This window comes from Telopea speciosissima, chromosome 2, assembly GCF_018873765.1.
Source record: "Telopea speciosissima isolate NSW1024214 ecotype Mountain lineage chromosome 2, Tspe_v1, whole genome shotgun sequence".
NCBI lineage: Eukaryota > Viridiplantae > Streptophyta > Magnoliopsida > Proteales > Proteaceae > Telopea > Telopea speciosissima.
The window spans coordinates 10537533-10562668 of record NC_057917.1 but is presented as its reverse complement, the minus strand read 5'-3'; the positions used below and the strand labels follow the sequence as shown (position 1 = coordinate 10562668).

The 25136-nt window shown below is 40.0% G+C and overlaps 1 protein-coding gene and 1 long non-coding RNA gene across 2 annotated transcripts; both read right to left on the bottom strand.

The window, feature by feature from the left end:
• Nucleotides 1–7512: 7512 nt before the first annotated feature.
• Nucleotides 7513–10245, bottom strand: LOC122653168 (wall-associated receptor kinase-like 20). The gene has a single exon (XM_043847108.1). It carries the CDS (start codon nt 9929–9931, stop codon nt 7916–7918), a length of 2016 nt encoding a protein of 671 aa, XP_043703043.1. The 5' UTR covers nt 9932–10245; the 3' UTR covers nt 7513–7915.
• A 378-nt stretch (nt 10246–10623) lies between these two features.
• On the bottom strand, nt 10624–24740 carry LOC122649491. Its single transcript, XR_006331295.1, has 3 exons — nt 24599–24740; nt 10869–10909; nt 10624–10756 (listed from the first exon to the last, which is right to left on the bottom strand). It is a non-coding gene; the product is annotated as an uncharacterized LOC122649491 (long non-coding RNA).
• Nucleotides 24741–25136: the final 396 nt, after the last annotated feature.

Genomic DNA, 25136 nt, shown 5'->3' with positions numbered 1-25136 from the left:
CCTATTTTGAGGACATTTTGGCCAGAGTTAGGAGAAAGGTTACAGGGTGGAAAGGGAAACTTCTTACTGCAGGTGGCAGATTGACCCTTCTAAAGCACGTGTTAGCATCTATCCCTGTTCATATTTTTGCGTGCTTGGATGTCCCCCTCACTATTATGCGGCGATTTAACTCTATTTGTGCTAATTTTCTGTGGGGAGAGACGGAGTTTGGGAATAGAAGACACTGGGTGAGTTGACGCAATGTCTGCAGGCCGCTTAAAGAGGGGGGTCTGGGAATTCGGCATGTCGAGGAGGTGGGTGTGGCAATGAGGCTCAAGGGCCTGTGGCGTGCCCTTACTGAATCCTCACTATGGAGTCGCTTCTTCAGAGCCAAGTTTCTAAAAGGCGAGCATATTGCCCTAGTGCATCCTCCAGTGCAGGGCTCAAGAACGTGGAAATCTACTATGGCTCTGAGGGATGTCTTGATTGAGAAGTCCGTCTGGCTCTTGGGTCAAGGGGATGTCTTGTTCTGGCTGGATAATTGGAGTGGTGAGGGCCCTTTGGTTGACTACGCGGGCGGGGCATTGCATGTGAACCTTGATTTGAGAGTTAAAGATGCCGTTATGGAAGGAGGTGGATGGGACCAGGGGGTGACGAACTTCTTAGATAATTCTATGGTTCGCGATAAAATATCCAACAGCAATTCTCAGCTCTCCTCAAGAGAGGATCGCCTCATTTGGACCCCTACGTGTGACGGAAGGTTCTCCCTCAAGTCTGCGTGGAATACTATTCGAAGTGCACAGCCCATGGTCCCGTTTGCAAGGTGGATCTGGAATGAGTCTATGCCCCCCAAGGTCACTTTCTTCACTTGGCAGGTTCTCATGGGGCGTATTGCCACTGATGTTTCGGTGATGAGCACAGGGGTGCCATTGGCGTCCAAATGTTGCTGCTGTCAGCACCCACAGCAAGAATCGACTAGCCATGTCCTGGTGAGTTGGGTCTTGGCTGCCAAGGTGTGGAATTATTTCGCCAAGCTGCTTGACATTCAGCTCATGCACACTCAAGGGGTGAGAGCGAGAATGACCTTTTGGCAGTCTTTAGGCTCCTTGAAAAATGCATTTAGGTTCGTCGTCGGAATTACCGCCTCCATCATATGGGAGCTGTGGAAGGAGAGGAACAACAGAAGACACGGCAATGGGGGGCGTTCTACGAATATGATCATTTGGAAGGTCTATCAATGGCTTCAAGAGGTGTCTTCCAATTTTCTCTGATTTTGTCACTAGCATGAGAGAGGATTTGGCTTTGCAAGTTCTCAATCTCAAGCCTCCCCCCCTCAAACCCAGGTTTCCCCGTCCCATTTATTGCTGCCCTCCCTTCAACGGGGTGAAAATAAATGTGGATGGCGCCAGTAGTGGAAACCTGGGGTTAAGTGGTAAGGGTGGGGTTATCCGTGGTCAAGCTGGTGACCTGATTTCGGCCTTTGGTAATTTTTATGGCCACTGTTCCAACACCGAAGCTGAGATGAGGGCGTTAGTAGATGGTCTTCGGTTATGTGAGGCCATGGGGTATACTAGTTGCCATGTCAACTCGGATTCTCTATCCATTGTGCAGGTCGTTACTTCAAGAAACTGCATGATGTGGAAGTGCTGGTACTGGTACTATGAGGCGATTCGCTTGGTGGATAAATTGAATGCGAATGTGATGTTTTCCTACAGAGAGAGTAACAGGGCGGCAGATTTTCTTGCCAAAAGGGCATGTGAGACTAAATGCAACTACTATTTTCAGTCGATAGGGGAGGTTCCCCCTGCCCTCCCTCGCATCTTTAGAGAGGACAAGGCGGGCCTCCCAATTTTTTGTTTCTAGGTTTGTGATGTGTTGGTTTTTCAGGTTTCTTGGGCTGGGTAAGGTTTCCTATTGGAGTGGCATGAGAGTGCTTTCATTGTACCTTGGGTCTGGGGTAAGGCGGGCTATGTCCCCCTTGTGTAACTCTTCTATTTGCTCTTATTTTAATAAAATCCTAGGGGCCTCCCCGGGTCCTAGATAATATTCGGGGTAACAACAAAAAAAAAATAAATTCTCTCTCTCTCTCTCTCTCTCTCACACACACACACACACACACACACACACACACATCTCCAATCATAATATGTTTTTGATTTAGCATATTCAAAGATTGTGAAGGTTTAATGTGTTCCCAAGGATTGTCCTATTCCAAATTGATGGAATAGGGGGAAAAATGAAACCTAACTTTGCATGTTGTCCTACATTCTCTCCTCACTCTTCCATCCTTCTATTTTCCTTTTAACTAGAGAAACTAACCATATTGCATCTAGAATAAAAGAATGTAATTTTAAATATTTTTTTCCCCATTTGTTATCCTTTTGCATTCATAATTATATTAGTTTTATAGTATTTTATATTTGCATGATAAATTTTTGAATTTAATTACTTCTCCCATTCCTCCTCCCCCCCTCCCACATTTTACTTTAGTGTTCATGAGTTTAAGCAAAAAATAATTGTATTGAAAGAAAAGTGATTTATCAATAATAAAGTGCTTTATTATATGGAATTTTTTTTTTTGGCTCACCTACAATTGAATACCCTTTTATAGTTTAAGATTGTGAAAATCTTATTGAATGTTATAATTTCATATTTTGAATTTCCTTTGTATCTAACATTTTATAAATATATTGATCGATTTGGTATTTTTTTTGTGGATAGTTGGGCCCCAAGGAGAGATTTGGTAAATTATTATTAGTTTTAACATAAAGAATTTGCAAATACTTTCTTTATTGCATTTATTTTAATCAACAAGAAACTATGCATATGAAGAAACCAACAGTAGAAATCTCCGATCCCACCAGTTGTCTATATCTTCTCCTTCTCCCCAGTGTGAAGGTTGATCTATCTGTAGGTATGATAAGGAGAACCACAAGAAAAAGGGAAACTTCTATCTTCATCTAGGACACAATCATGAGTCAGAAGGAATTTTTACCCTTGGTATAAAAGGAGTAATTATTACATTTACGTGGTGTATTATTGTCTAGACCATGGATCAATGCATTTAGAAATTTTAGTAGGGCAAGTGCTCATTGATTTGCAAGGCGACCACCTTTTTGGGACATAAATGGGATACAATCATGAGTCAAAGGGAATTTTGAACACTTCGTATACAAAGAGTAATTATTCCATTTACATGGTGTATTGCTCTAAATCACACCTTAACTAGTTGGCAGAGCAAAAAACCTTTGGTTTTTTTGTTTTAATATATGTATACATAATATATTTATAAGGGATCGCTAGTCGGGCAGATCATAATGAAAGGAGCATTTTGGAGACAAAATCATGAGTCTAAGGGTATTTTGGGCACTTAATATACAAGGTGGTGAATAATGATTTCATTTACATAATGTATCCCTCTAGTCCAAAAAGATTCTATTTTGCACCACCGACCAACAAACTTTTATCTAAAAGGTTCTTTGAATTGCCGGGGGAGGATACACTAGCATATATGTGTCTATCTCTCTCCTCACATGAAATGACATTGTTGCCCTCCTATGTACGATACCATTTCATAGCACCTGATTAGTGAGCACCCTCTTATGTCACTTGCTTAAAGAACCCTCTCCCATAAAATATAAATAAGAAATATCATGCACAGACCATTTTAAAGAGTAGAGGAATATCTAACTTTGCGTAAGAGTATTGGAGAGACAAAATAAATAGGAGATGAGTTCCTTATAGAAATCCCAAAATACCCTTTCTAAAATTCCCCAAGTCCTAGGAATTTCATGGGAGAAATAAGATTTATCTACTCTTTATAGTTATAAAGAGACAACGTAGCTTCGCATTCCTTGTAAAAAAATTTATGGTCTACCTCTGTGATCTGGAGCCATCCACTATAGAGAAGACGATAATAATCCCCTTGTAGAACGAATTTGCCAAATTTCCTTGATTCCCATCCAAGAATCATTATGATTCTGACTTTTTTAACCCGCCAACTAGAGAATCTCTCCCGATATTCTATTGTTTATATCATATTTCTTATTTCTTTTATGTTTCGCATTTTTTGTTGAAGAAAGTTCTGATAATGTTAAGGGAAAAGTTTTCCTTCACCCATGGTAAAGGATGCACCCACAAATCTAAGGTCATCATTACTCTCCTTTATACATTGAAGGTTCAAAATGCCCTACACTGTTCCTAACATCCATCTAAACAATATGATGGTCATCAGTGAAGAAATTCCTCATCCACCATGGCTTAAGGAAAACTCGGTGCTAGTGTTAATGAGAAATAATAAGGAAAGGTTTTGCAACCCCCAACCCATCAACACAGACACATGATCATGGGCCTTAAATTATTAATCCATGATCATGGACAAGTGGGTGAGGATATTCTATAAGCTTCGCTTGGCCCAAGCTCAAGCCAAGCTTGTTCCTTCAATTTTGAGCTGAGTTAAACCTTAGAATCCAGCCACACTAAGCAAAGGTATCTTTTTATAAATAAAAAAGATTATGTTTATAGGTGAGTACGTAAAATAGATAAGCTAATTTTTTTAACACTCTTTTTCAAAAGACTTATATTTTCAAACATTTGCTTAAATATCTTCAAGGCTTTATTTCACCATGTAGGCCAACTCTTTCTTGGCTGAAACTTGAAATGTGAGTAGGGAAATCTGAGCCATGCCTTTCCCAATCTGATCTGGTGCATGGCAAATATTGGGACCATGAAGGAAAGAAGAGCCCACCGAAAAAACAAAACTCCTATTTTTCATAGAATCAATTTTTGTGATTTGATTTAATTAAAAAAATAGAGAAAAGATTCAATTCTCTGAGCCACTGGGGGTAGAGTACAGTAGCACCTTTGTGTCTATTTCACTTCTCGTCACATGAAATGATCTTGCTGCCCTCTAATGTACGATACCATTTCATCGCATTTCATTGGTGTGCTCCTCTATGCCGCTTGCTCAGAAAACCCTTTTCCAAATAAATAATAAGAATTAGACTTGATCTAAAATTGGTTGTAGTGGACACATGTTTCCACTATGGCAAAGATTTTACAACCATTTAATTGTGAATAACCAACGAATGATTAAGTGTTTTTACTTGTGTAGATTCTATTTCAATGGGAACTTGATCAGTCTATCTGTTTACACGTCTTACTTTTACTGTTATATATATCGTGAGTTTGGGGAACTCAGGACTCAATTAACATTAAGAATTTTTCATACCAGCGGAGAATTTACAAGTGGGACTGTAGAACACGTATGAGCTCTTGCTAATGGAAAATAAAATTCAATGAGGCTTTAGTTCATTCCATACATACACATCATATCCTGCCTTTCTATGTTATATAGATCTGTTTGTAACTATTGAAGGTCAGGATATTATACATAATGTGAATATTTGACCAAAGTTTTTTCTTCCGGCCGGTTCAAAATGATGAAGATGTAGAATCAAAAAAGTGATATTTAGGATGGGTTTGATGCATTATCTACAAAATAAGCTCCTTTAGATGATGGACATAATAATATTCCTACTCTAGTCATGTTCTTGTTTGATTCTCAGACATTATCTAGGCAGTATCTATCCATTCTAAAGGGAGTGTCCTTTAGAACGATTTGTGGTGTTGCTTGGAGTTGGAGGTGGGTTATAGATTCCCATGAGAGAGAGAGAGAGAGCTTTGTATTTTCTTCTTGTGATAGTTTTGACATGTATGACATGTTACTGGGATATCAAAAACGCATGTGCAGCACCTGAGATGAGGCAGTGTGCATTTACTGCCTTACCCCTGCCCAAACACCTTGCCCGAGCAGGGGTAAGGCGGTCAATGCACCCGCCTCATCTCAGGCGCTGCACATGGCTACATGCTGCCCGGATTGACAGGATCTTTTTCACTTAGGCTGTGCTTGGTATGCATTCTTGGAATGCAATCTATGTCGATTTCGCATTCTCTGATGATAAAAATGTTATGCGTCAATTCTTGCTTAGGTGTGGTTATTTGTGATTGTGATTAGTTATTATTAATTATATGTATGTACGGGATTGTGGTTAGTTATTATATGTAGTTATTAAAAGTGGGATGAGTTGTAGGGAGAAATTGTAGGAGTTGGGAATATTTATTGATGAATGAAGAAGTAGAAAGAGAACGGAAAAAATCATAATTTAATTCTTGAGTTTATTTCGAGAGAAGATTGGCGGCCTCCCAATTGCACCAGGACGCCCGACTTCGTCCGTAAAGCCAAATCTCTATATTTTCTCTTATTTTTCTATTTGTTTTCTATTTTCTCTCCACCAAGATCCGCGCACGTAACAAATGGTATCAGAGTCAGGCACGACGTAGGAAATTAACCATCCCAGGTCTAGACGGGAATATCCTCCTCTATTCAACGGTTTAAAACAAGAGTGGTTAGAAGAGATTTGTTCGGCGGAGATTATCCGTCCTAGGTCGGTACAAGATTTTTATCAGGTTCTTCAAACATTGGCAATCGAGGGAAGCAACTGGGGAATTACCCCAACAAGATTTGGGATCTGGGTAGAATTATTCTTAATTTTTTTTTGTAATTTAGTGTTCTTGAGAACAAGACTAAATTTTAGAGGGATGAGATGTTATGTGCCAGTTCTGTTACTATATGTAGTTATTAAAAGTGGGATGAGTTATAGGGAGAAATTGTAGGAATGAGACGTGGGTAATTAGGGTAATCCATGTATTTATTGATGAATGAAGAAGTAGAAAGAGAACGGAAAAATTCTTAATTTAATTCTTGAGTTTATCTTAAAAGAGGATTGGTGGCCTCCCAATTGCGCCACGACACCCGACTTCATCCATAAAATCAAATCTCTATTTTCTCTCATATCTTTTTTCTTACTTTTCTATTTTCTCTCCACCAAGATAAGCACACATAACAAAAAACAACTATGTTTTTATCATCCGAGAATGCGAAATCAACATAGGATGCATACCAAATGCTGCTTTAGTCTTACTTGATACAGGAACCTTCTTACAATGGTAATTAAGATTTTCTTACACTTTCCTTACCCATTAATATGATAATATCCAACCTCATGATTTACTTCTTGACTTGTAGGAACGAACCCACTTTAAGCTTCTCATGCTTAATTGATGATCACTTTGGGCACTAATAAGGGCGTAATTCTAGAAAGAAAGACACTAGTAATTAAAATATATATATTTTTTAACTGTATATTTTGACCAATTCTATCCATGATCCATCCATCCAGAAAGTAACTTTTTAACCTTCTGGGTGCAAATACAGATTTCAAGCCTTTAGGTAACCAGAGTTGAGCTTCTATGTAGTTACAGTTTTGAAGGAGGCAGAATATGAGCTTTGCTTTTTATCTTCCCTAGCAAAAATATGCTTTAGAGTAATTTGCGGAATCAAATCTGGATAAAAATATCTAACTTGTAATATCTTCGAAGCTTTGCTTATTTGTCCCTCAATATTGTGAATATTATGATTTTTTAAACCCAGGAACTTCAGGACCTGGGAAGGCTTATCCTTGAACCCAAAGAAGCAAAAGGAATACTAAAAAAACCACTCAAATACAATAATTTAGTTCTCAAGAAATAAGCCAAAACCCACATATAAAGCTACTTTGCTTTCCTTATTCTTCTTTCTTCCCATTAAGGGAGCCCATCCATGATATCTTCTTAGAGGTCTCAATCAGCTCCCCATCCTTGCTTTTGGGTCATTCCTTACTTTCTACACAAAGAGAGAGTATCTGATCCCAACCTTTAGTTTCAATTTAAGCCAATATGTACTACTCTACACTGAAAATCTGGGGTCGTCATTCACATCATTCAGACACCACCATACCCAAAAAGTTACAAACATGAATATTCAAAAGCCTTCTTACTAATAATAACCCCAGCAATAGTACTTACAAGTCTTTTAACAAAAGCTATGACATTAGTCTTAAATGACCCCAAGACCTACATCAGTAGAAACCTCTTTCTGATCAAGCATTCCTATAATACACTGAAGTTCTTGAACTACATCCTTCATATTGGGCCTTTCTACCTTCTTCTCCCTTAGACAAGCAAGTGCAAGATCCGAAAAGAGTTTGATGCTCATCATCATCTCAGCTGATGGTTCATCGCCTAGAAACCTACGGTCAACGATTTCCATTACTGCACCATGGTTGGCGCGGTCAGTCACGTATATGGCAAGATTAACATCATCCTGATCTCTTGAGAAGTCAATTGCATTCTGGGAAGTCAGTAGTTCAAGCAAAACCACACCATAACTATAGACATCACTCTTCTCTGTGAGTCGGTAGTTTCGATAGTATTCGGGGTCTAGGTACCCTAATGTGCCCTGAGCACAAGTAGAAACATGGCTTAATCCTGGCTTAGCCAATCTAGAGAGACCAAAATCAGCCACCTTTGCATTAAATTCTCCATCCAATAGAATGTTGGTTGACTTGATATCCCTATGGTAGATGGGAGTGTATGCTGAGGAGTGAAGATAAGTCAAGGCCTCTGCTGTTTGTAGTGCTATCTGTAATCTTCTTTTCCAATCCAAAAATGTGCCATCCTTACCTTGCAGATGACCATGAAGGGTGCCGTTTGATACGTAGTCATAGATCATCAGAGGTTGCTCTGCTTCCACACAAACCCCCAAGAGTCTGACAAGGTTCTTGTGGTTGACTTGAGATAGTATCCCAACTTCATTAAGCACTTGTTGGGTGCTCTTGATATTGCCCACCTTGGCAGCTTTAATGGCCACACTGGTACCATCTTGAAGCTCCCCTTTGTAGACCTCTCCAAAGCCTCCACTCCCTAAAAGCCTGTCCTTAGAAAACCCAGCAGTTGCCTTCTTCAGCTCCTTCAGACTGAACAACCTTGTTGGCTTCCCCCCATTGCTTGCTTTCAGTATGTCCTCCATCTCCTTCTCGAGCTTCGATCGTTTGGATAACCTGCCTGATTTGCTTACCATGATGATAATCATTGCAGTTGCAAGTGCCAGAAAGAAAAATACCCCAACTGCAACCTTTAGACTGAGGCTGAGTATGGATCGTTCGGCCTTTCTCGAACAAGTTCCACGAGTATGGTCCCAGTGGTATCCTCTATTGCAAAGACAACGGAAGATGCCAGTTTTGGCAGTGCTTGAACATGTGGATCCTTTGGAGCAATCGAGTTGCGTTCGACAAACAGGCTCGAGTGGGGGAACCCATTGAATCTCCAATCCTTCGACCCATTGATTTGCAGGTTTTGATGGGTCCAGATTAAGAATACTTCTAAATGCTTGACAACCTGACCTATGAAGCCGTATCTTGTAAGCTGAAGGCATTCCACCTGCAACAAATGTGCAGCATGGTTCAAGCCCGCTTGTGCATTGGAGAGCACGCCTTGGGTCGATACCTCCCGAATTCTCTAGGTAGTGATGGCAAAGACTGGAGGATGTGCAATTGAGAGGGGAAAGCAAGAGGCGAGGAGAACAGTTGAACAAGAAAATTGTGTTGGATGATGTAACATTGAAAGGGAGTGTCTGGTTCAGCCGGAGGCCCTGACTCATCACCATGTCCTCTGTGATGCATGTTCCAGACACCCAAGGTGACGGTTGCACCACCATATGATGCAGAGTGGCTTGGATGCTGAGTACAAGATAAGAACTTCCATTCAGGGTGTCAAAGTAAAGCTTGTGAGTCGCTCCGTCACAACGAAGCCTGTAATCAGGGTTGCCACAGCTGGGGTTGGTGCTTAGAGGATATGGGACTTCCATGGAGCCACAATTTGGGCAAGTCCTTTGGGAAAAAGAGAAACGAGAAAGGAAAAGAAGCAAAGAAAGACAAACACACAGAAGAGATATTGAGTTTGGTCTACCTTTCATCATCAAGAGCCTATGAGGGAAGAGTGGACAGATTATGGTACAAGGAGAAAAACAGAGGGCAAATAAATACTTGTGGAAAGAGAATAAAGTGGGTCTCATTAAAATTTGGAAAGGAACTTCAAGAATCTTCAAAATTGAAACTTTTGACGTTTATAGGGCTGTTGGATTCCCTCTTTTATGTAAATGGACTCCCTTCCATTTATGTAAGCACTTTCTCAACCAGGGGTGCACAGAGGTCTTCTGGTTACTATGTCATGAACAAATATTTGTTAAAAGAGATGACCAAAGAGCAATCAATAAGAAAGTAACACCAACACACCTATGTCTAAACTAAAATCCACATGAACCTCCAGAAAGAAAGAAAAAAGAATCCATAAATTTAACTTCATATAGCTCTTCTACAATGATTTACTACTGCTCATCTTCAAAATTACAGTGAGTCCATTTTCATGATCTAACATACTGCATGGACATTCCGGAGAGACACTATGAAAAGGGACATGCAACGCACAAGGAGACGCAATCTGCCATGTTCACAACAACAAATGCATGTAATAAGTGAAATACACAGAAATAGGAGAGAGCTTGGAAAGAATAAACTAAAATAAAGAAACAAGAAAAAAATTTTAAAATTTTTTTTTGAAACTTGTTTCCTACAATTGTTATAATATAATACCCATTAATTCTGACTTAAACATTTTTTCACAGTTTCAGAAATTAAATGAGGAGGATGCCCATGGCCCACAACGAGAAATGAACAAGGGCACCAATCAACGCCCCCCAGAATTTGCGAGCAATCGAGCTTTTACTCTCATCACTTCAATGAATAAATATGTACAAAGGTCAAAAGCGGCTGTGACTGGGATAAACAAGCAGTGAGAGAACATTAACTCTAATCATCCTTCAACAATCTTTACAGCAGATCTGTACAATAAAGCAACAATTGTAAGGTGTCAAGAGAGGCAGAAGAAGATAGTGGACACACAAACATACAAAGGAAAATGCTTTAGCATCTTTCTCAGTTCTCATTACATACCCAAATGGGCTTTGTTTGATTGCTAGTAGCTCCACATCCAACTGCAGATGAAAGGAGAAGGTAGCAATGATAAGTTCACAATTGAAAATAGGTGGTGATGACAATGATGGTAATGATAAAGGCACAAAACCGAACTGGAGTGACAAAAAATTTAATTTTCATAAATGAGTGCTAAAGAGTAGCTATATAGCTAGGATATGTTCATATCAGTAGGACAAAAGAGAGAAATTAAGAAGAAGAAATGGACATTAACAACTGGAAAAGGCAGAAAACTTCCCTGTCATTAATGGGGATTCGGAGCTGGAACTGCTCTGTCTACTTGTGCAATTGGGAAGAGTAACTTTTGACCTGGAATGCAGAAAGGGATACTTGTGGAGTCTAGAGATAGTTGTTTTCTTTGACTGGTTCACTTTTAATGGCAAAGATTCTACCAACTAAAGTAGGGACTGAATAAAGACAATCACATATTCGCATGGCCCTATATGGACTGCAAGAGATACTGTAGGTGTATTTTATTTCCTGTCTGCTTATTGGCATTATATTTCTCCCCTTCACCTAATGGCCCTGTGGTAGTTACGGTTTGTGCCAATTAATTACGTCATCATTAGTCTCCCTATGGTGTCATGTCCTAATTAATCTGACAGAAAACTTTCCACCGGGAGATTTGGCAAGAATTTCACAAGGACTAATAATGAGAAGCATTAAATATTATCCTGTGTCCCAGACAATATATATGGTAAGGGAACTAGATGAACAAATGATTGGCAGTGAAAATTGTATACCAACAGAAATGCTGCTCGGATTGAAATGTTTAGTCTATGATAGTCATCATATATGTTGTGCACACTTCAAAAGGGGGCTGACTTCCACAAAATTTCTAAGAACTGATATTTACATTATCCTAAATACAGGTTCTGCATCCACTTCACCAGGTGAACTGTAACATGAAAACATCATTTAAAGCTACATAACTTCACCGTCCAGACTTTTGAGGCATTGAACTGTTTGTGCAATAACCAGGCATTGATTGACATAATGCAGGCTCACTTAAACGATTTGCATGAATTAGGTAAGGCAATAGATCTGGTTACTTCTCAAAAGAGAGAATATTTCAGAGAAGTGCTTAAATTGGTCAATGGTCAGCCAATGCCCAAGACTATGAAAGCAAGGAGGCATTCAAAAATTCAAAGATTCCTTCATATAAAAAAAAATTCCTAACTATTAATGTGACACCATCGACACATCTAGAACTCCTCATAATCAAACCGTCACCTTATCCTATACCAAAATCTTGGAAATATGCTTTACATCTTCTTTATTGACCACTTTTTTCCTAGAATTTTGTCTCCTTGGATGGATATCAATCATTTCATCCTGCCCTTCCATGGATTGCCCACGATATTCTGCTGTACTGTTTTAAATTCCAATTATTCTTTCTTGGAAATTGGGTTTGGATGAAACAAATGCTAAGAGTGAATGCCCAAGTCCAAAATGGCATGACACATCACCCGATAGATTTTGAAGCCCAAATTTATAAATTCTTTGGTGGGGATCATTGTAAATTCTATTATGCATATATATTCTCATAGACAACCTAAACTAAGAGAGGACTTTTCAAATCATGAAACTTCAGATAATAAAAGACATCCGCACCCCCAATGCACCCCATCCCTGTAAGAAAAATTCAGGTTCCACTGAGTTTTCTAAATCCTGCGAACTCCATATTTCATATATATTTCATGCCAAGGAGATATTTTGTGAACAGACTAGGAGGCAAAGGAAATGCAGCATTTATCCAAGGACATTTTGATATTTAAACTCGAGAATATTTTCTTATGCTCACGATTTTAGAATTCCGAAATAATTCTAAAAAGCAATAAACCAAAAGAACAGCAGGAAGAAGAAAAAAAAAACTATGTAAACCTTATATAGTAGGTCATAACCATTCGATGTTAGCTAAACTGAGAATGAGAGAATGACTTGAGTGAGTTGTGACTCTCCTCAGTCCCTCTATATAGATTTCATTAATTAGGACAGAATTAAAAGTATCCCTCCATAGCTGACTATGATAGCTAAGAAGAGTAATAAAGAAATAAAATAACAAAGGAAATTCCCAAAGTACCCTTATTGGGTTACATAACTCACCACTTCCCCTCAAGTTGGTGCATATATATCATGCATGCCCAACTTGACTAAACTAGGATGAAACAACTTTCCACTTAGCCCTTTGGTGAAGACATCTGCAAGTTGATCTCCTGACTTCACAAGGGGTATACAGATCTGCCCACTTTCTAACTTTTCCTTGATGAAGTGTTTGTCGACCTCCACATGCTTAGTACGATCATGTTGCACTGGATTGTGAGCAATGCTGATTGCCGCTTTGTTGTCACAGTACAACATCATTGGATGATGAACAGAACCACCAATATTCTGGAGCAAACCCTGAAGCCATTATAGTTCACATATGCCCTGGGCCATGGCGCGGAATTCAGCTTCAACACTGGACCTAGCCGCCACATTTTGCTTTTTATTTCGCCATGTGACAAGGTTACCTCCGACAAGGGTACAATAGCCTGAAGTGGACTTTCTGTCAAGGTTACCACCCCAATCAGCATCTCTGTAAGCCTCAATGAGGAGATGATCATGTGGAGATAAGAGAATCCCCTTCCCTGGAGCTGACTTCAAGTAGTGGAGAATACGAAAAACAACAGCCATATGGGTGGAGTAGGGATCATGCATGAACTGATTGACCAAACTAATAGCAAATGCAATGTCTGATCTCGTGTGGGAGAGATAGATCAGTTTTCCCACCAACCTTTGATAGCGCCCCTTATCAACTGGATCACCATCCTTCTCTTGTAGTTGAGTAGTAGCCTCCAAAGGGGTGTCACATGGGTGACATCCTAACAAGCCAGTCTCTAAAAGTAAGTCTAGGACATATTTCCTTTGGGAGAGGAAGATGCCTTTGGGAGAACGGGCAACTTCAATCCCAAGAAAGTACTTGAACTGTCCTAGGTCCTTCATTTCAAATTCTCGGCCCAAGAATGTCTTTAGGTGAGAGACTTCCTCTGCATCATTGCCAATGACCACTATGTCATCGACATAGACTATGAGAAGAGTAACCTTATCTCCATTCCGCTTGATGAACAAGGTGTAATCAGCATTGCTCTGTTTGTATCCTACAGAGATCATTGCTTTATGGAACCTGCCAAACCAAGCCTGAGGAGATTGTTTCAGCCCATATAATGTCCTCTTCAGTCTGCAACCCTTCCCATGAGTCTTGTCACAAGAAAAACTTAGAGGGACCTCTATATAGACTTCCTCCTCCAATTCTCCATGAAGGAATGCATTTTTCACATCCAATTGCTGCAAATCCCAGCCAAGATTGACAACATATGATAGCAAAACTCGAACGGTGTTCAACTTTGCCACTGGGGCAAATGTCTCCTGATAATCAATGCCATAGGTCTGGGTAAAGCCCTTGGCCACCAGCCTGGCCTTATATCTATCCACTGTTCCATCAGGCTTCTGCTTCACAACAAACACCCATTTGCAACCTACTATTTTCTTGCCCGAAGGAAGAGCCACCAACTCCCATGTCTCATTTTTTGTTAAGGCCATCATCTCTTCCAACATGGTTGTCTTCCACTTTGGATCTGCTATTACCTCCTGCCATTTTTGAGGAATAGAAACAAAGGAAAGAGAGGACACAAATGCATAATAGGAAGGGGACAAAGCATCATAGGAAACAAAATTGGTGATAGGATGTTGGGTGCAAAATCTAACGCCCTTACAGGTAGCAATAGGTAAATCAAGAGAGGGGTCCTTACCAGGCAACGCAGGGGAATCTGGATTTGGATCAAGTTCTAACGGTTGGAGAAGTGGGTATAGTAGTGGTGATCTCAACATGCTTTTTGTGTTTCTAGCTGAAGACTTGGATCCACAGGAATTTGACTCACAGGTCTTCGTTTCCCCTGAATAAGAGGCACACTAGGGACTGGAGCTTCTAGAGGAGGAAGCTCCCCCTACGTAGAAGCTAGATCTGGATAAGAAGGAGGCTCCCCCTGAGTAGGAGCTGGTAGAAGATCAGGCACATCTTCAAACACTGGATCATGCTCTCCCTGAAGAGGTGGCTGAGGATAGTATGCCAAAGATTCATGGAAGACAATGTCCATGGTAACAAATGTACGCCGAGAAGGGGGATGATAACATTTGTATCCTTTCTGGGTGGAGGAGTAGCCCAAAAAAATACACCGGATGCTTCGAGGATTAAGTTTACCATGAAGGTGATGATTGCGAGCATAGCAAACGCAACCAAAGATTTTTGGGGGGGACCACAAAGGAGGAAGAACCTTGAATGAGGTCAATAGGAGTACGCCCATCAAGGACAAGAGTAGGCATATGGTTAATGAGGTAAGCAACAGTGAATATAGCATCAGTCCAATTTTGAGGAGGAACCTGCCGTGCAAACATAATGGCCCGAGCCACTTCCAAAAGGTGTCGATTTTTCCTTTCGGCGACTCCATTCTGGGCTGGGGTGTCTACACAGCTGGTCTGATGGATGATGCTATTCTCAGCCAAATAGGTTTAGAATTGACCTTCCATGTATTCTTTGCCATTATCACTCCACAAAATTTTTAATTTGATATTGAATTGGGTACGAATCATACAATGGAATAGCTGGAAACATCGAAAAACCTCACTTTTGTGCTGCGTCATATACACCCAAGTGGTCCAAGTAAAGTAATCAATGAAGGAAACAAACCATCTATAGCCAGAAATGGAAACACAACGGACAGGACCCCACACATTAGTATGAACTAAAGCAAAAGGAGAAGTACTTCTTTTATTGATTGGAGAGTAAGTAGAACGAGTCTGCTTAGCCAAGACATAGGCTTCACATAAAAACTCATCCTTGTTACAATCTTTAACTAACTGAGGAAACATAAAAGCTAAAGTTCTCAGAGGAGGGTGACCAAGCCGATAATGTCATAGATGGAGATCCGAAGAAGTTGCGGAATGTAACTGATGAGCCGAAGAAGAAACTGATGGTGGATAAGTCTGACCCGTGTCGAGTATGTAGAGACCACCATGTACCTTACCAACCCCAATCGTGTGGCCTTTCTCCAGATCCTGCATGACACAATGAGAAGGAAAGAAGGTTATTTTGCAGTTCAAATCTTTGGTTAGACTACTAACGGAGAGAAGATTAGTAGGACAGGAAGGTACATGCAAAACAGAATTTAGGGTAATGGTAGGAGAGCAGTGAATGGAACCCTTTCCATGAATGGGAGAAAGGGAACCATTTGCCGCTCGAATAGTATTTCTACTAGAACAAGGAGAATAATGATGAAATACATGAGAGGAGCTAGTCATGTGGTCAGTGGCACCGGAGTCTATGATCCAAGGACTGGAGACTGCCGATGCACAATGACTACCAACCGGAATACCTGAGGCAAAGTAAGAACCAGAAGAGGCAGATGATGCAGGTGTCGTGGAAGGTGCAGTGGAAGATGGCTGGAGCAAGCGACCGAGGGCAAGTAGCTCATCTTGAGTAAAACCAGTGTCAGCAGAGGGGACTGTAGCAGTAGGAGTAGGAACTTCAATTAGATTGGCCTTCGGTTTGAGCTTCCCCTAGCCTTGTTTTGCCTCGAAATCAGCAGGCTTCCAATGTAACTTCCAACACTGAGCCTTGGTGTGATAGGGCCTGTGACAATGCTCGCACTTGACAGGCTCTTTGGAGGCAACATTACTACTGTCAATAGTGGCAATAGGAGCAGGGCCTGCAGGAGTCTGTAGGGCAGACCTAGAAACAGTAGGAGCTTGTAACATCGCAGCCCAACAAGTCTCCTCTGTATGAATCATGGCAAAGGACTGCTCCAGTGTAGGAAAAGGAGACTGGTTCAGCACTTGCATACTAATAGGGTCATACTCCACATTCAGAACAGCCAAGAAGTTGTACACACGGCGGATACTATCAACGTGTTTACGGTAGGCAGCAACATCAGTAGGTGTAGAGGGTTGATAAGCGGAGTAATCTTGAATGTAGCATAGTATGTAGAGACAGACAACTCCTTCTGAGTGAGCTCATTAGCCTTCTTGTGACTCTCATACACTTGGGCAGCATTCCCAGCATGCCCATAAGTCTCCTTGGAAGCACTCCAGATCTGATAAGCTGTCTCCAGAAGCATGAAATTGTCGGACAGATCTGGTTGTATAGATTGCAGTAGGTAAGACATCACCATGGCATCATTGGACAGCCACTTCTCTTGCGGAGACCCAGCTGAAGGCATAGGGTTGGTCCCATGGATATGGCCAGTCAGCCCTCGACAAACAATGGTCAAATAGGTGGTCCGAGACCACTTGAGATAGTTGGAACCATCAAGCTTGATTGGAGCTGAAAAAGGAAGGAGGTTTGTCCGGGGCTGCCCATCTAGCCCAGAGGTTGCAGAAGAGGCATTTGAGCCTGTCATTGAAGCAGCCCAACAAGGAAGGAAGACCCTATGCACTCAACCAAGAGATGGGAGATAATCGATCTCAAGAGGCAATTCATCAAACACCAGGTAGGCACTCTTGAAAAAACACAGAATTTGAGGCTGAAATTAAGGTCGAAGATTGCCCTTGATGGTAGTAAGCAGCTCCGAAAGAATCAGCACCAACAAGGAGTTCAGCTGCTCTAATCAAGAAAAGTCGATTAGAGTTAAGGTTTCGAAAAAAAAAAAAAAACTGAAAAAGAAGATCGATTAGGGTAGGATCTTCAAGGGAGAATGGAAATAAGTGATGGCTGCTGATTAGGATTGAAGGGAAAGGATCTCGAATGCAAAGGGATCTCCTCCAAAGCAACCAGCAGCAGAAAAAAAAAATCCCAAACTCAAAAGTCGATAAATCTCAGGGTTTTGAAAAAACCTGAAAAAAAGTGATCGATTGGAATAAGGGGCTGATCAGAAGGGTTTGAAGGATGGATAGATGCTGCAAATGTGTTGCAGGTGAAGATCCAATAGAGGGAAGAAGGGCCTATAAGAGAAAGTAGGCTAAATCTTCAAGGATTTAGAACTCTTCAGTACCGCAGGGAAGGAGGAAGCATCTATCGAATAGAGAAAGGTGTCAAAACATAAGAGAAAAAAGGAGGTAGGGTTGAGAGCAGCAACTAGATCGTAAGATCACCTCATTAGTGCTGCCCTAAGATGAAGGATGGAAACCAAGACAAGAAGGAGAGAAGGGATCGAAGGTAGAAGAAAGGGAAGAGATGGAGGGTTTAGGAGATTGGATCAGAATAGGGTTAGCTCTGATACCATGTTAGCTAAACTGAGAATGAGAGAATGAGAGAATGTCTTGAGTGAGTTGTGACTCTCCTCAGTCCCTCTATATTGATTTCATTAATTATGGCAGAATTACAAGTATACCCTCTATAGCTGACTATGATAGCTAAAAAGAGTAATAAAGAAATAAAATAACAAAGGAAATGCCCAAAGTACCCTTATCGGGTTACATAACTCAACAGATATGTCACACACTTGCTGATGCGGAGCCATCTCCAGCTTTTAAAAACGGTGTTTTTTCTGTAGAAAGTCTCTCTTCAACTCAAGGGAGGTCATTCATGTGTGAGCTTGCATGAACAATTTTCTTTGAATTTTGAGTTCACTAAATGTGTTTCTTTGATAGGTTGAGTACAATTGTAATATTTCCATCACTTTGAAGATATTTTGGAAGACCAAAACTTGTCCTTTTGTATCTATTTTAGTGATGTTTGAAAGATTATTAGTTACATTTTAAACAAGACTTAAATTTACAGTTCTAAACTGTTTAATGGAAGTTATGACCAAATTACATGGTACATACAGATGCCAGGATGTAGCATGACATATACTTTTAGGAATTTTAGTTTGATTGGAAGTCTGATATAGACTATTTTTAAGTTGCCTTTTTTTTGGGGGGGAGGGGGTATTGGTATTGGTTTTGGAAAAGGGGTAAAGCCATTGTGGAAATTGCTACAAACATGAGTTACATAGTTTATTTAGGAACCGAGTGTTGTTTTAAAATTGTTTAACTATCCCTAGTAGGAGTCGAATAACGAAAAGGTCTACATTAAACGGCCTATTGCTAGTTAAAATCCAGATTTTGGTTATGGAACAAGGAAATTGAGGGTTGGGTGCCTGAGTGATACTTCTCGTTGTTCTGGTCAAGTGATAAATGCTGTATTTATCTATTACATCACATTCTTTTTCTGTTCTTGTAATTCTTGATAGTTGTTTCTGCTTCGATTTAAGTTCTTGGCAGGCTACTTTTAGTTCTTTAAAACTCTTGTTATCCTTGATTTTTTTCTTGGTAAATTCCTTTCACTCCCCCCCCACCCCGCCCCTCATTCCCTTATTCCAGAAGCTCTACTCTGTTCTAAATCTTATTATTTGTCTTTCTCTTAAAGATTCTTATTTTTTATTCAGGAACTCTTTCTTATCACTCAGGATTAACCATACTATTTAAAGGGTATGATTATAATATCAAAGTAGCAAACCTGTCCTTTATTAAATAAGGTCAACAATTTCGACCCATGACCCAAAAAAATGTAGGATATTGAAAATATCCTGCATCAGTTCTAGAATATGACAGTAGAATTTCTGCAATGAATGAAAGCTTATATACATTTTTTTTTGGGATGAAAAATGCATGCATGTATTTGTGCAAGAGTACTCCAACCTCAAATTTTTTTTTTATAACTAACAGGTTTTATTGAAGAAAAAAAAAGGGAAGAAAACTACCATATAACAACAACACACCAACTTAGAAATGGACCTAATATACAACTGTTGGAACCACTTCCTCTAAAAGGCCGACCTTGTAGGAAAGGGAGGAAACAATATGTATATCAAACAGGAGCTCTAACACGGCGGACTATCCAAAGGGGGACACGGGTGGATAAATAATTTCAACACCTGCCCGCTCCCAGGGGGATTCGATACTGTGACCCCTGCTTGCTCTGATACCATGTTGGAACCGCTTCCTCTAAAAGACCGACCTTGTAGGAAAGGGAGGAAATAATATGTATATCAAACAGGAGCTCTAACACGACGAACTATCCAAAGGGGGACACGGGTGGATAAATAATTTCAACAACAACTAACAGATCAGAGGTACTCTATCAAGTACCAACGCAGGAGGAGAACCAGACCAAAAAAAACCCCCTTGTGGTTCTAGTTTGAACCAATTTTTCTGGTTCAGTCCTGTTCACTCCAATCGTGGGGTTTCTTTTAGGTCTGTTATTTAATAATTTTATTTCTTATTCAGTGGTGTAATCAGGATGAAACAAGTCGTATAACAGGTGCAATCAGGATGAAACAAGACGTATAAATTGCAGTCCTGCCTAGAGTCTATTTGCTTCACTTTTCCAGCTTCCTAGTCAGATTGGGAGTCTTCTTTGCAACTTGCGGTTGGACGGTTGGAGGAGATTCATAGTTTGTTTTGGTTTCCAGTTTTCATGCTTTGTTCAGGATTGAATCTTATTGGCTGATAGAATTTTCTAAGGCCGATATGACTCAGTCTAACTAGAGTCTTTACTCCACAGAAACCCCCTACCCTCGCCCCACGAATTTGATGAATGATATTCTGCATAGTTGTCACGTCGGCATGGCGGTCCAAGGCGGTGGAGGCCTGTCTAAGCGCTTAGGCGGTAAAGCGGCCACCTAAGCGGAGCTTAAGCAGTAAAGGCGGTCTAGTGTTAGTTTTCCCCCTCCCCCCCCCCCCCCCAAAAAAAAAAAAAAAACTCAATACATGATGGCATGATGCATCATAGAATCATACCTTATATCATTAAAAATTAAATTTAAGCCACCTCAAGTCATCAAAATGAAAAGTCATACATAATATATAAAAATTCAGAATAATCAGACATCATACTGTACATAAACTAATAAACTATAAAGCATTTCATTACCAAAAAAAAAAATTACAGATGTAGATGTATAAGCCCAGTAGTGATCATAATTCAGTGATTCATTCAGCGATTCACCATTATTCCATTACAAATAAAACACAGAAGCAGCAGCAGCAGCAGCAGCAGGCAAAGAAGAAGAACTTAAAAAGAAAAAAAAGAAAAAACAGAGAAGAAGCAGGCAGCAGTAAATCAAGCATGCAAGCAAAAAAAACAGAGAAGCAGCAGCAGGTTAATGCGTTAAAGAGAAGAAGAAGTAGAGCAGCTATCGAAGCAAAAAAGAAAAAGAGAAGTAGCAGGCAGCAGCAGCATGCGTTACAAACTACAGAGAAGAAGAAGAGCAGTTAACCAAGCATTCAAGCGGAAAAAAAAAAAAAAAAAAAAACCAGAGAAGCAGCAGCAGGTTAGTGCGTTAAAGAGAAGAAGAAGCAGAGCAGCTATCCAAGCAAAAAAGAAAAAAGAGAAGCAGCAGCAGGCGATACCCCAAAAAAAAAAAAACAGAGTAGAAGAAGAAGACGACTATGGAGTAGGGGCTACAAACTACTTACCTTGCCGGAGACGGAAAGATAGGAACTAGGAAGAAGCTTTGCGGCCTTCGTGACTTCGTCTGAGTCTAGTTGCCAGAAATAGTAGTGCCGGAAAAGAGGAACTAGGAAGAAGCTTTGCCGCCTTCATTTGCTCAGAGTCGCAGAGTCTTAGACTTCGCAGAGAGAAAAATTGGTCGAGGGTTTTTTACTTTTTGAGAAGTTTTAGGGCTTTTTAGGGATTTTAGTTTTATATGATCCCATGTAGCAGCATTACACGAAATACTTGTATATCAACAAATAAAAAGTAAAGAAACAGAATAAAGGAATAATGCATGAAAAAAAAAAAACCATACAAGAGAGGCGGCCGACTTGACCACATGGCACACCAAGGCATCGCTTTAACCGCCTTGGCGACACCTAGTTGGTCAAGGCTCCTGCCTTTCGTGACTCTCATTAAGCGTACCATCGCTTATCACATGGATTCCCGCTTGGCCGCCTAGGCGACGCCTTGACAACTATGATATTCTGGCTTTACCCTTCATTTTTGTGGTGATTCAGTAGTAAGGACTGGTGGGATTGCAGTCTAGGATCAGGTAGCGACCCGAATGCAACTTTTTCTTTACCCACTTTGTTGTAGAGTGAGTGAGATTTGGGGTTTTCGATTTAGGGTTTCTGGGAGAGAGCAGCAACACCGTTTTTGGATGTTCTTGAGAGATCTCCATTGTAACTTTCTCTGATTTACATAGTGATACATCTTTGCCTTCGCCCTTGGACGTAGCACACCATATTGGTGTGTAAACCATGTTAAATCTTTGTATCAGCTTTCTCTGTTTTCGTTTTTGTTCGTGTTTTGTTTGGTGTTTGTTCTAACATTTTCTAATCTTCATTCTTGTTCTTCAATCAATCATCAAGTAAGTACTGAAAACCCTACCCTGCACACCACTTTTATTTCAGTTCTTTCTAGTTCTTATTCTTAAGTTCATTGCTGTTATTCTATTCTTCTTCTAGTTTCTGTCCTGAACATCAGTGATAAAATCTGATTTGTGGTTTCAAGTTGTTATTTTCCATCGCACTAGAAGAGTCCTAGTGCTGGCATACTTCTTCAATTTCTGGAATTAAGACATCTTTCAACATCCTGATTCCAGATATTTGTTCGTGTTTCTGTGACTGAAATTCCAGCATATTTTGATATCATAAATATATCTGTTCTGGTTTCTTAATTTCTGGAATCAAATTGTGGTTCTGGAACTCTCTTCTTGAGTGTCCTACCCGCAGTAGGATTTTCTCACCTCCCAGAATCCGACCTTGGATTAACCTCAGATTTTGATATTATGTTCTCCCCTCTTAATTGAGCCTTTGACCAGAATTTGAACCATATCTGAGTTGCTGATCTGTTATTGTTGGTTTTCTCTTGAATTCTGGAATTTTTCCTTAGTCTACGATTCTGGTTTTCTACTGGTTTCTGAAACTTATTCATCAGGTTGTTAGAATCCACATAAACATCCCTAGAAATACCTGTAGCCAATCCGTCAGGTATAGGGTTAGCTGATCATGACCTCAGTTTTAGAAATACAAAGTAATATAGCAAACGTGTTGAAAAACATGGTCCAAATTTTTTGACAAGATTCCCTACCCTCTTGCTCCTGGGGTAGAGGTGGGGGTGGAGAATGGGTACGAAATTAAGGGGAATACAAATATACCTTACCTTTGGTTAAATATAAGGTATTGGAATTTTGAAAATAATGTAACATTAGCATTGTTGATCTGGAGTTGCGGTTGGGCCTGCCTGATCAAGGCCTAGCAGGCGGGGTAGCTGAAGAACCCAACCTTAGTCAAGCATTGGGCTTGCCTGGGCCCGGTGGTCAAAACTGAATCGAAAAAACTTTCCGGTCAGAGGGATAGATGCACCCCAGGGATTGATTGACCAGAATAAAAAAAAACTTATTCTTGGGAAAAACACCTCACATCAAGGATTGTGTTGGAAACTTGCTCTCTTGATGTCCTTCAAATCTTAAGACACAAGGAAAAGAGATAATGTGACTGTGAGGAAGAGAATATGCCAATATGCCACCATGCTTTGTAACATTGACTTGGGCTCTCCACTATAGATGTGGAGCAGTAGTACTACCCACACCTCCCATGATAGGAATGAGATGAATGACTTCAAATGGGCTTGGACCTTTATGTCGCAATGACATAGAGGACATGATGCAAGAGTTATATACCTTGGTTTATCATTTTTATGCACCTTTATAATATGATGTTGATTCATCTAAGGAAAAGTTCTTTCCTGAGATTTAATGGAGAACAATTTGGAAGAAATTTTTCTAGTCCAGCAGCTCCAGAAAATTTCTCTAGCCTGGCACCAATAGCTGCAACATCGCGCAGATTGGATAGAGATGAAATTTTGTTGAAAGGTGGACCTCAAAGTCCCCTACTCACATGTCAAGTTTCAGCTAAAACAGAGTTGGCCAAGTGGAATAATGAAGCTCTGAAATCCAGTGAAAAAAATGAAGCTTTTCTAAAACTATATGGGTGGCTGAAAGACAAGGGAATATGGTAATACATGGAGGGTTATGATTGAATCTGAGTCTGAAATTCAACATGTGACCAATCCAGAACATTTTCTTGATATCAGTACGGTTGACATTGCCACACAAGAAACCCTCTAGACCTGCTGATCTATAAAAACTGTTGCCAATTTTTATTTTAAAAAATTAATTGCCCAGATTTCCTTTATTTCTTAAACCATTTAATGGCATCCAACCCAAAAGCCCAAGCTTCAGGGTGGAGAGGCCCTTCCAAGGTCATAAGCTGTGGGACTAAACTCCCCTCCCATTCCTGGCCATGGAGCGACGCACTGCATCTTCCACTAAAGTTCCTCAAATTCCATAACCACCGAAGGCAGAAAACCACATGTCAAATTTGGTAACTTAAAACTGAATGAATTAAAGTAGGAAATGTACCGTTTTAAACTAACATAATTAATTTAATAGGAAGAAAAGAATATCCCTCCAAAATCAGGATAAAGACACAGTGGGTTTTTTTTTTTTTTTTGGGGGGGGGGGGGGGGGGGTGGAAGAGAAATAAGATGAAGAAGAGCAAGCTTGATTCAAAGTTGGACACAAATACAACAGGCAAATGGATTTTATTCGTTTCCAATGAACCAATGAAAATAACAACAATTTCACGGTAACAAAACAATAAACTACCAACAATCGCTTGGCCTGAAAAAACTGAAATTTAATAGAAGATAATGAATAAAAAAGATATGTTACCTCAATTGTGGCATTTGGAGGAATCTCCTGGACCCCTTTACTTCCATAAGCTAGCTTTGGAGGAACTATCAGCAATCTCTACAAAATACAAATTCCATTAATCAGATGTCAAGTCATTAAGGAGAATATTTGTATGCTGTTCTCCATTTTATGTACGATAAGCATGCTTTGAGTTGATGAAAATTTGTGATTGTAGTGGAGGCACAATTTTGTATAGAGGAAAAACGTCCTCTGTTTATGATTCTCTGAAATAAAAAACAATCAAGCCAAAGATTAAAAACAGGAACACTGTTAAAAGGGAGAGGGTTCTCTGAGTAAGCAGGGTACACTACACCCTCTCACATTATTTTTTTAAATCTTGTTTCTCTCTCCTTTAAACAATTTATATAATAATGAATGTGAAGAGGCGTAGTGTACACCTTAGGCTCAGAGAGCCTTTTCCCCTGTTAAAATTATGGTGTTCACAGATAACTTCTCAGGCATGATGTAGTTGTATAGATAGTTTTGAAGACAGAAACAGATATTGAACCATTTATGA

Bases quoted from the DNA above. Each gene is read 5' to 3' on its own strand.
- LOC122653168 (XM_043847108.1), bottom strand. From the start codon at position 9,931: ATGAGACCCACTTTATTCTCTTTCCACAAGTATTTATTTGCCCTCTGT.